Source organism: Euprymna scolopes, chromosome 24, assembly GCF_053919585.1.
Source record: "Euprymna scolopes isolate OS-2025 chromosome 24, ASM5391958v1, whole genome shotgun sequence".
Classification (NCBI taxonomy): Eukaryota; Metazoa; Mollusca; class Cephalopoda; order Sepiida; family Sepiolidae; genus Euprymna; species Euprymna scolopes.
In genome coordinates, this window is record NC_136505.1 from 75,489,827 (window position 1) to 75,502,703 (window position 12,877).

General features: G+C 34.6%; 1 protein-coding gene across 6 annotated transcripts in view; it reads left to right on the top strand.

The window, feature by feature from the left end:
- Positions 1–12,877, top strand: part of LOC145246769 (X-ray radiation resistance-associated protein 1-like) — a 334,894-nt gene that overhangs the window by 161,119 nt on the left and 160,898 nt on the right. For all 6 annotated transcript variants that reach the window (XR_013863167.1, XM_080108553.1, XM_080108552.1 and 3 more), the window contains 2 exons: positions 10,767–10,865; positions 11,713–11,870. Coding sequence is in view for 5 of the 6 variants with exons in the window: in XM_080108553.1 (XP_079964679.1) it covers positions 10,767–10,865; positions 11,713–11,870 (257 nt within the window). In the remaining variant the exon portion in view is untranslated. The remainder of the gene's footprint in view (positions 1–10,766; positions 10,866–11,712; positions 11,871–12,877) is intronic.

Sequence of the window (12,877 nt, forward strand, 5' to 3'; positions counted from 1 at the left end):
GCGATATATAGCGATATATAGCGATAAATAGCGATATATAGCGATATATAGCGATAAAAACAGCTAAGCCTATTTAGTATTTTTTCCAGATAAAAATAAAATAAAAAGAATCCGACGTGTAAAATTCACAGACACGTTTAATTTCACAGACGAAAATCCATCACAGGAAGAGGATGAATTAATATTTCCTCAAATTTTATGAATTTGACGACAATGAAGTCGCCGTTGACGGGACAAGAGTATTAATAATAATGATAGCGATGATGCTGATGTTAAAGTCGAACGTTACCCCAAAAGAAGTAGAAGACGACCCGATGATTTTGTGGTCGACGATTTGAAAAATTATCAAATCGACTATTGCTATTCCATGGATAATACGCCAAGAAGCTTTAAGGAAGCAATTAATTCAAAACATTGTCAGCAATGGAAAATCTATTATATCTATAAAAGTGAAATTGTCTGTCTGTGTGTCTTTGTGTGTACATTTCCCTACGAAACTACTCTGTAAATTTTCGGTCTACAGACTCGAGATTTGATATAAGGGATATTGAGGTTTGGGAAAACTTTTAATCGGTTTTCGGCCAGAAATTTGGCTGTCAAGGGGTCAAAATTTAACGATATGACCTTTGAAAACTCTACCAAACTCCTCCGCCAATTTTGGGATTAAACACTAGAAATTTTAGATGTAGGTTACTTGGACATAGATCAAACATTTTAATTTGATTTGAGCCCAAAATAATGAGCATTAAGGGATTAAAATTGGTGTAAAAGTTTTAAAAAATTGACCTATTTGGTCTCTACCAAATTACTCAGCAAATTTTTGGTCTAAATATTTGAAATAAAGTGTATTCAGACATAGGGCAAGCTTTTTAATCGGTTTTTGGTCGAAATTTTGGCTGTTAAGGAGTAAAAGTTCAAAAGATTTGACCTTTGTAGTCTCTAGCAAACTATTCAGCCAATTTTGGGTTTATACATTTGAAATTTGATACAGCAAACTTTTTAATCTGTTTTGGGGCGACAATTTGGCTGCCAAGAGGTCAAAGTTGAAAAAGTTGACCTTTGCAGACTCTACCAAACTCCTCCGCCAATTTTGGGTCTAAACACTTGAAATTTTAGATGTAGGTTAGCTAGACATGAGTCAAATTTTTTAATATATATATATACATATGCACATAAAGTTATGAACAGTACATAGAGCCAGACCAAAGCCGGGCTGAACTGCTAGTAGTAATGAAAACGAAATAGATGCTTTAACAGAAAACAATACCTATTCGGTAGTACCTCACCCAGAGGATAAACATGTCATTTCTACAAGATGGGTCTTTACAAAAGAAAAAAAAAACCCACAGCGTCAGGCGTTGAACAAATCTAGATTTGTTGCGAAAGGATATTCTCAAATTTACGATCACAGCCCCTGGACTATCTCATGACGTCACTTCCTCTGGTGACGTCACATCCGGTATCGAATACCGGTGCCTGAATGGAATGTGACCAAGCAGGTCGGGTGCACACACTCAACTGTTGAGGAATGGTATTATTCAACTCACTTTGCCTGTAATATATATGAATACATGTTTCGTTCCTAAAAATCATGTGTTTCTTCATTCTTATTACCATTTAACCCGATAACACAAACTTAACGACAATCAGAATTATTTTGCAAATTGCATCTATCAAATGGACGTAAAAAATACATATTTAAATGCCCCAATATACTGTGAAATCTATATTACCCCTCTAGAGGGATATATAATGAAAAATTAAAGTTGCGTGTGGAGGCTTAACATATCACTGTAAAGTCTAAAGGAAAGCGCTCAGTGTTGGAATACAGTAGTTCATGTTTGTATGATTAAACAACAATTCAAGCCCAGTTGACCCAAAGACAATAAACTACTGATTTTGGTTTTATGAGTCGATGACATTTTAATTGCATAAAATTGTGACATAATGTTAACCGATGTTAAGAACAGATTAAATTAAAAAATTCCAAATGATATAAAAATAAGTTTTTTGGGGCATAAAATTTACTATCATAGAATTTACTAATGAAAAAGTAATTATTAAAATGAATCAATCGAGGTACATTGATAAAATCCTATTTAAATTTGGAATGCAAGAATGCAATAAACGCTCTACACCAGTCGAAAATTATATTAATAAAAATATAGAAAGAGAATCTGAAATAATCGATAATAAATTATACCGTAAAATGATACGAAGTCTTATCTATTTAATGCTACGAGACCCAACATGCTACACAGTAACAAAACTATCACAAAAATTATCAAGTCCGACAATGAAGGATTTAAACAGAGTTAAACAAGTCCTTCCTTATTTAAGAGGAACTAAAGAACAGAATTTAGTATTTAGAAAATCAACAAGTTTCCTACAATTAGAAGGGTTCTCAGATTCAGATTGGGAAAATGATTAAGATCGAAAAAGTATATCTGGATATTGTTTCAGACTATCAGAAAATGGGCCTATTATTTCATGGAAATCTAAGAAGCAACAGATTGTATCTCTCTCTACGTGTAAGGTGGAATTTATTGTGCTCACACATACATCGCAAGAAGCACTTTACCTCCTCTAACGTTATAATCAGGATTCGGTTCTGGGGTTCGGGAAGGAGTGAGTCACTCTCTCAACAACAGCACGTTTCTGCCCTCTTTTTTTCCAATCGACCACACCTACCGTACAATCTGAATGTCAGTAATACGAAATTCTTTTCAAGAGAAGATGTTCATGACTCATTACTCTCTGCCCCCCCCCCCTGGAACTTTTCCCAGCTTTTATATCCTCCTATCTAGAAAAAAAAAAGTAAGAGACAGGAAAAAATAGCTTCTCCCATCATGCTCTGCCTTCCCAAGATGTCCTTCGCGTATACAAATACGCTGGCCATCCTTTCCTTCTTCTTTTCCAAAGAGCAATGCAGATACGCCCGGTACGTTTCTTTTTTTTTCTTCTTTTTTAACCATATACCCCACACCTCCAAAATATCTGAAAAACTGTTTTAGAACCAGAATAAACTAAAACCCCTGTAGTAATTAATTGTGATAATCAAGCCAGCATAGTCTTAGCATAGAACATAGTAATTCACTAAAGATCTAAGCATATAAATATTAAATATCACTTCATAAGAAATGAAGTGAAAAAGGAATCCACTATTGTAAATTACATAGAATCAGAGAAAATATCCCTGATATATTCACAAAACCCGCGACAAAAATAAAGTTTAAGCGTTTTGTCTCAAAACTTGTCGGGATTTGACTTTAAATAACTTTTCGCAAGCCCATATATATATATATATATATATATATATATATATATATATATATATATATAGTAATTTATAAAATATATATGGCGGTTAAGCTACACTGAATATTCCGCGTTTCATCCACTCTAGGACTCTTCAGGCTTATACGCATACACTGAATATTCCGCGTTTCATCCACTCTAGGACTCTTCAGGCTTATACGCATAAGCCTGAAGAGTCCTAGAGTGGATGAAACGCGGAATATTCAGTGTAGCTTAACCGCCATATATATTTTATAAATTACTAACTAGCTCTACCTACGTATTGAGCACTTTTGAAGTAAATACTTAAAGTTTACGCATAAATCTATACTTTTGTATATTAATTTTATGTGAGTAAATTAAGTAGTTATATATGTATATATATATATATATATATATATATATATAGAGAGAGAGAGAGAGAGAGGTAGATAGATAGATATATTGAAAATTGTCCTTGGTAAGACGTTAAACTGCATCCATTTTGCTTGTATTAACACTTTTACATATTAATGTATAATTAATACGTTTACTGAAACTTTTAATCATATTCGAAAACATTTTCTTTGTATATTTTTTTTTACAAATACTTTTTGCGTGCTTATTGTAAGGTGCGCATAAATTACAATTGACTTTTTGCTTTTTTATGCGCAATGGTTTCTTTCTAATTTACCAAAATTTTGCTATTCTTTTTGCTTTGTGTTAATTAACAAAAAAATAAATTCTCTTTTTTTTACGGATACATATTACATGTATATCTATTTATATGTATATATATGCATGTATGCGTTTTTGGAACGAGAATGCATAACAAAAAATTAAAATTGAAAAATGGTTTCCTTTTCACATGCTCAGCTTTTTAAGGTAAATATAAAAATAAAATGTCTTTTATTTTATTTTTTATGCACATATTTTTTGACATTCGAACAAAATTAAAAATGGCTTCTTCTTTTTTTAAATGCTCAAATTTTAAGATTCAAGTGACTTCTGTTGTTATTTTATATAATTGAATATAAAAGTATATATATTTATTTTTTAACAGAATTTTTTTTTTTTTACATGGGGATCACCACTTATCAAGGCCCGGAAGCCACTCGGGGATAAGGGTTATTTTTTGTACAATAATCAATGGGATAATATCGTAGTAATAGTTGGTATTGGAGATTTGATAAGGTGTCTTACTTAAGATGGCGATTAATCAGAAATTTGTTTATGCTGGACTTGAAGACGTCCTAGTTGTAGTCAGGTGGGAAAAAGGCAAATGGAAGGGAATTCCACAGGCGTGTACTTCTCAGAAAAAAGCTTTGTTCATGGAATCTACGTATTGATTTAGGCCCAGATAAAGAGTGGGGAAAATTACTGACAGTGGTTTTAGCTAGATGGGTGTTTATCATGAAGAGATTGGAGCTCAGACGAGCACTTGCCATGGAAATAACGATAAAACAAAGACAGGCTCGCAACGTCCCTTCTGTGGGAGAGAGGTTGTAGGGAAGAGAAGAAAGCATCCCTCACTAAGCCACAAAGTCTATTTTGTACTTTGTCAAGGCAGAATAGGCTGTTTTTGAAGCTTCAGCCCAGATGTGGCAGCAGTACTCCATCTTTGGGCATACTTGGCTTTTATAAAAATAGAGAATTGCATCAGTAGTGAGATATCTTCCGGAGCGGTAGAAGGATCCCACCATTTTCCCAGCGGCCCGGGCAACAGACATGATATACATGTTCCATTTCAGATCAGGAGTAAAGGTCAATCCCAGGAGCTTGTCAAAACATGAAGCCTCCCCAAGACGAAAGCCATCCATTTCAATTGATGCTAGATGAGGAATAGAGTGTTGATGATGTAAAGTTAGGAGCTTGGTTTTAGATGCATTAAAAGTAACCAGCCATCTCTTCCCGTACTGAACCATGCGCTCAAGATCAGAGGAGAGGGAATCAGAGAGAGCTTTCTCATTTACGGCCTTTGATGTGTTGCCGTAGATGGTCGTATCATCAGCATAGATGTCAACAAATGATTTAAGTATGCGTTTTGGGAGATCATTTATGTAGATCAGGAAGAGAGTTGAGGCCCAGGATTGACCCCCTGAGGGACTCCAGCATTAATACTGTGGGCCTCTGATTGCTGCCCATCAACCACTACTCTTATGAACCTATCAGAGAGAAATGATTTAATTATTGAGAAAACATTTCCAGTTATACCGTAGCTGGAAATCTTGTGAAGTAGGCCCTTATGCCAGACCTTATCGAAGGCCTTTAATATTTTAAGAGCAATTGCCTTAGAAAGGAAACCTTTGTCAAGAGATTCACTAATCCTATGGGATATAACTGTTAGCACATCAGCTGTAGATCTAGCAGAACGGAAACCATATTGCATGTCACTAAGGAGGTTATTTCTGCTGAGGTGGTTGACTACTTCTTTATTTAATATGGATTCCAGTAACTTACTCATGACACACAAGAGACTTATTGGTCTGTACTGAGAGGGAGATGACTTATCACCTGAGTTTTTAAATACAGGGCACACTAACGAGGTTTTCCAGGGTTTTGGAAAGCACTTCTCCTTAAGGCAACGTTTAAACAGTTTTGTAAGTATGGGGGCAAGTTCTGATCAAAGCTTTTTCACCACTATAATTGGAGTGCCGTCTGGGCCAGTTGCTTTACTGAAATCAAGGTTCTTGATTAGTTTGGCGACCTCGTGCACAGATATTTATATGTTGGATAGTGTGTTGTCTGTTGTAGGAGGAAATATGGGGAGTTGATGCCCTCCATCGCAGAGGGTAGAGTTAGCTGCAAAGTTCTTGTCAAAGTGAGGTCATCTCATCAGCATCAGACAAGGCCAAGCCTTGTCTGATGCTGATGAGATGACCTCACGTCCATTGATGATGGTTGGGATAGAACGCACGCATCTGTTCAGGATCCTGTTTGCCATTTGCCAAAACTGGTGCGAACCAAGCTGTTGCTCAGCTACTTTGGATTTGACGGACTGAGCATATAGCTCTCTTGCATTTTTTATTACTCTTTTACAGTGGTTGCTGGCAGTCCTGAAGGCAGCTTTAGTCTCAGTACATCTATTATGTTGGTAGCTATGGAAAAAGTGATTTCTGTGTGCAATGCCAATAGCACATTTTGGGGAGAACCATGGCTGACTGTTTAGTTTTTGTTGGAATTTTTTGAGTGGTATGAATCGGTCTATACCTAAAATTAACCATTCGGTCAGATCTGATACTATAAAGGATACATCCTTTTTAAACATGGAATGCAGAGGTAGATCAGATATGAATGTACAGAAGCTATCCCAGTCAGCCATAGAGTATTGATATACAGTACGGTGGAGAGGTACATCTGAAGACTTATTGTATTTCATTTTTATCTTAACTGATGCAACTGTGTGATTGGAGGATCCCAGGGGAGATAGAACGGAACATGAACATAGCTCAGGGGAAGTTGTGAGAAAAAGGTCTAGAAGGCTTGCATGCTGACCAGTAGTATCGGGCACACGGGTGGGTTCGTGAACAATCTGAGTGAGGTTATAGGCAAAATCATTTAAATTGAACCAAAAGGATTTCCCCACTATATAAAAATAGGTGAGGGTGTTGCAATATTTTTGACACAGAATGGGGGTATGTTCCCTCAGAGTTAGGAGATTCTATTTATAAACGCTGCTTCTGGGGACTGACGAATCAAATTAATTCACGTTCTATCAACTAATCAGAAACCAGAATTGCTCCATAAACTTAAACGTTGCATATATTTTTTCGTGTCAACACCAAGAAGGATCTTTTTATCTTTGGCTGCAAAATTATTAATCTGGAACCTGTACAGAACAGCTGTCCACTGAGAATTCGTCATCTCCAGGACTTGTATTGAATAACTACCCATCGGAAACTTTTCTGAAACTAAACATGGCTTACAACTCAAGAGTCCTTATTCTTCAGAGTTTCTAAGAATGCCACTCTTGCCATAATTCTCATCAGAAGACAGTAAGAAATTAGCAAATCATAATTGTAGCAAAGCTAGAATTTGCTGGTTGATGCATTTGGTGAAACAATAATTTATGATATTTTGTCATAAATTGTAAAAAAAAGTTAATTAAAAAATATATATGAATGAATAAAATGGAAGATGCGAGAAAAGAATTAAAAACAAACCGGGAATAACATTTTAGCGTGGATGATGACTTACTCATGAGTAATCCGAGAGGTAAAAGAAAATTCCTTTAAAGAAACAACTAGTCAGAATTTTAGGCCCAATGATTTAATGTGACAATCCAGGTGGAAAGATATATTTCAATGCAGCTTAACGTTCATAAAAGAAAATTGACCTTGTAGGTTGTACTGTGTCCGCAGTGAAGCAAAAAGTTAATATTCAATCAAAGAGAATAAGCAAATTGATAGAAAAACAACAAATGTCTGCTTCCATCGTTGGCTAGATGGGAAATGGTTAATTCAGAAATTGATAATTGAAAATTTAGATCAGGTAAAATTAGAGTTGCCCGAATTTTAGGTGTCAATCTAGAAAGCAGAAGCCATCCAGGGAGCAAGCATGTATCAATGTGTATTGAAAAGACTTACATGGTCAAGGAATGCTAACATTAAAAGGGGAGAGAGCCAAATTTAAATGCTTAGCTGTGTCAACAATAATAATGATGGAAGTAAAAATAATAAATATGATGATGATTATTATTATTATTATTATTATTAATATTCATGTCTTTTCTTATTTTTAGATCATATCATAAAAGAAAGTTTATTCCAAAAGACTGGGAACAATATAATTGTTAGTTGTTATAAGGATAAAAGGAAAGCACTAAATTGAAGTAATTACTGAGACGTCAAGTTGAAAGATCAGTGCATGAAAGCGATTAAGAAAAAGCTTGAGCTGAAAAATAATGTAATCATTCTCATTAATATAAACCCCACAGACATGAACATCACAAGCATGAACATAACATGCATGAACATCATATGCATGAACATCACACACATTAACATAACACACATGAACATCACACACATGAACGTCACACACATGAACATCACATGCATGGACATCACACACGTGAATATCGCACACATGAATATCACATGCATGAACATAACATACATGAACATCACACACATGAACATCACATGCATGAATATCACACACGTGAATATCACATGCATGAATATCACATGCATGAACATCACATGCATGAACATCACACACATGAACATCACACATATGAACTTCACATCCATGAACATAAAACACATGAACATCACACATATGAACATCACACACATAATATCACACACACATAAACATCACACACATGAACATCACATGCATGAACATCACACACATGAACATCACACACATGAACATCACATGCATGAACATAATACACATAAACATCACACACATGAACATCACATGCATGAACATAATACACATAAACATCACACACATGAACATCACATGCATGAACATCACACACATGAACATCATATGCATGAACATAACATGCATGTACATCACATACGTGAACATCACACACATGAACATCACATGCACGAACATCACACATATGAACATCACACACATGAACATCACACACATGAACATCACATGCATGAACATCAACCATATGAACATCACACATATGAACATCACACGCATGAACATCACATGCATGAACATCACACACGTGAATATCATACACATGAACATCACATGCATGAACATAACACACATGAACATCACACACATGAACATTGCACTCATAAACATCACACACATGAACCATACACATGAATATCACACACATGAACATCCCATGCATGAACATCACACACGTGAACATCGCACACATGAAAATCACATGCACTAACATAACACACATGAACATAACACACATGAACATCACACACATTGACATCACACACATGAGCATCACACGTATCAACATCACAAACATAAACATCACACACATGAATATCATCCACATGAACATCACATACATGAACATATCATGCATGAACATCACATGCATGAATATCACACACATGAACATCACACACATGAATATCACATAAATGAAAATCACATGCATGAACATAGCACACATGAACATAACACACATGAACATAACATACATGAACATCACACACATGAACATCATAAACATCACACACACGAATATCACACACATGAACATCACATGCATGCACATCACACACATGAACATCACACACATGAACATCACATTCAAGAACATCACACGCATGTACATCACACACATGAACATCACACGCATGAACATCACACACATAAACATCACTTGCATGAACATCACATGCATGAACATAACACACATAAACATCATACACATGAACATTACATACATAAACATCACATGCATGAACATTACACACATGGACATCACACAGATGAACATCACATACACTAACAAAACACACATGAACATCACACACATGAACATCACACACATGAACATCAAACACATGAACATCACACACATGACCATCACACACATGAACATCACACACATGACCATCACACACATGAACATCACACACATGAAAATCTCACACATGAACATCACACACATGTATATCACATGCAGGAACATCACACACATGAACATCACATGCCATATCACACACTTGAACATCACACACCACATGAACATCACACACCACATGAACATCACATGCATGAACATCACACACATGAACATCACACACATAAAGAAATGTTATAGAATTTAGATAAAATCTAAAAGTTCATTCTTATACATAATTTACTGGGGAAGATGATAAAAGTGTTACGTTACCCCTTAAAAGGGGTATTAGGACATACCCTGCCTAAAACTTGGACTATGTTCTATTTTATAAAATTTTAATCATACATATAAAGTTTTCTGGGGAAGACAATTGAGGTCGTTTAACATCTCTAAGTGCCATTTTAATATAAGAGAGCTATATGGAGCGAATCTCCTTTAAAACTTCATTATATCCTATTTTGACGTAATTTTTATTATGTATAAAATTCTCTGGGGAATACAATGTTGTCATCAATATCTATGTTACCTTGTATCTGTCAAATATTTACATCCATCCCCTTGTAAGAGATGAATTGGGACAGAAACCCATATAAACTCATATATCCGATTCTACTTATGAGTAATATTTTAACAAATGTCTCAATTATTTACTTGGAAAAGTATCAGATTATAAACATCGAATATGCTGTTTCGATTCTTGATCTTAACTGAATGTTATACAACAAGAATCAAACTCGAAATTTCTCTCAATTTATTCTGACATTTTGGAATCACCCAAGCGTTTTAACTGGCCTGTTTCATGTGATCAAAGGTATGTTTTTTATTCCTATACTTGTATCAGTACAACAGCCAAATAAAAAAAGTATTTTAATTGTTTTGTCATTTGTTTATTGTTTTTCAATTTCAGCGAACGCTATATGCGCTTCCCCCGACTTCGAATACTCAAATTGGACAACAACAAACTATGGCATCCGGAAACCTTTGTATCTTTAGGGAGTCTACCAGTGTAAGTGGAGTTTCCTATTTCAAACATGAAGATGGTGGACTAATATCAATTTTTTTTTTTAAATGAAAGAACAGACTAACAAAAATTCTATTTCTTAAAAATGAGAAACCAAGAAAAATTTTATTCTTCAGCATGGCAGACTAACAAAGCTATTTTTTTCAGCATGACAAACAGGCAAAAAAATGTTATTAACATACGGACAAAATTACCAAGAAAATAACCAACAAATTCTATTTCTTTATATCAGACCATCAAAAAATATATTGCTTAAGCATGCCAGACTGACAAAAAATCGATTTCTTAAGCATGCCAGACTGACAAAAAATCGATTTCTTAAGCATGACAGACTGACAAAAATTCCATTTGCTCTTGATCAACATTCAAATCCAATCTTCATCAAAAATGATTGGAAACAAATTATGATCCGATAATATTAATGTATTCATATAAATTCATAGAATTATATTAGTACTTTCAATTTTTATATATTAATTTCTATTATCATTTCTGATGAACTAAAGAGCTTAAAACGTTTTATTATAGAGTGCAGGATTTCTTTCTGAATTCATTTCAGACAACGGGGGTTGTCTGACTTGCTTTCTCGCTTTCTCTTATCACTTGAAATTGTTTTGCTAGAAAAAGACTTTTTTTTCTCACTAACCTTTGCATAACAGGTTACCTTTATATAAAATCTTTAGGCCATAAAGATGATTATTGTTATGTGTTTATTCCAATCATTTTGTCTGTCTTCATTATTAGAACATTTTTCAGGGCGGGGGGTTGTCTTTTTTTTTTCTTATCCCTTTTCCAATTATTTTGATTTCTCTATTTTTTATTACCATTTAAGATTGGAACATCTTCATCTTGAGCACAATCTTCTTTATTATGTTCCGCAACTGTTTAATCAAGACGGAAAAATTATTCTTTATGAAGATCTGACTCATTCTTCCATAAACTCAGAATCTTCTGCTTCTGATTTGAATGACTCAACTCAGAACTTATCAGGTGAGACATTTCAATTTCTCTTTTCTATTTCTTATTTTAATAAGCGATTGATTGAACAGTTGGAAATCAATGTAAAATTCTGCCAATCAGCAAGCTTATCACCCGGCATATTTTCAATCGACTCATAACCTCATTGACCTCATTGTAATTTTAAGAATATTTGTGTGCTACATTTGATGTAGTTTGTACTTTTGGAAATAGTTTTAAGTGTTTTTATTGAAATAAGTGACCGGCTGTCTAATCTTATATATCTATAATTAAACCAGAAAACATATATCAAAGCATAAATTAATCAGTTATTGATCTAGTATAGCTAGAATAAATGGTGGAAGTATGTAGGAAAAGAGGTCAGCCACATAGAAAATGGTATGATAACGTCGGATTCTTGCACTTTCACATTAATGAATTAGCTAAGCAAAGTAGTGAGAAACAAAGTGTTGATGCTTAAGATACGAAACCTACTATTCAGCAGAAAAAGCATTTGGTGCCGAATCTCATAAAAGACTAAGAATAATAATATAATATATAATTTCCATCGAACGAAGGTTAGAGTTGTGGTTTACTCCATTTTCAATCATTAATATATGTTTATATTTTGATATGTTGGCATAATTAAATATTTTGCTTATTAAAAAACATGTTCGTTTCCTCCTTCAGTTCCTGCAAAGGCCGAAGCAGTAAATAAAATTCATAGCTGCTTTGTTATATTTAATTCATAATTCGTGGATTAAGATGGGTTTGTGGAGTTGCATGAAAACTTTTTATCACTGTGATGGAGATGTATACCTTGTTGATTCTTAGTTTGAGGCACGATTGTGACAAAACCTTGACATGGTCTTTTTGATATTGTAGCGATATACATCATCTGCGGCCACAAAAGTCACATTCTGATCAGTCCTTGACCAATAATTTTGTGTTGATGCTGACTCAAGTGATGGTGACTGGGCGATATTCATTGATTCCTGGAATAGATACAAGGAGATATGTGGGTTGATGGAGCCAACAGC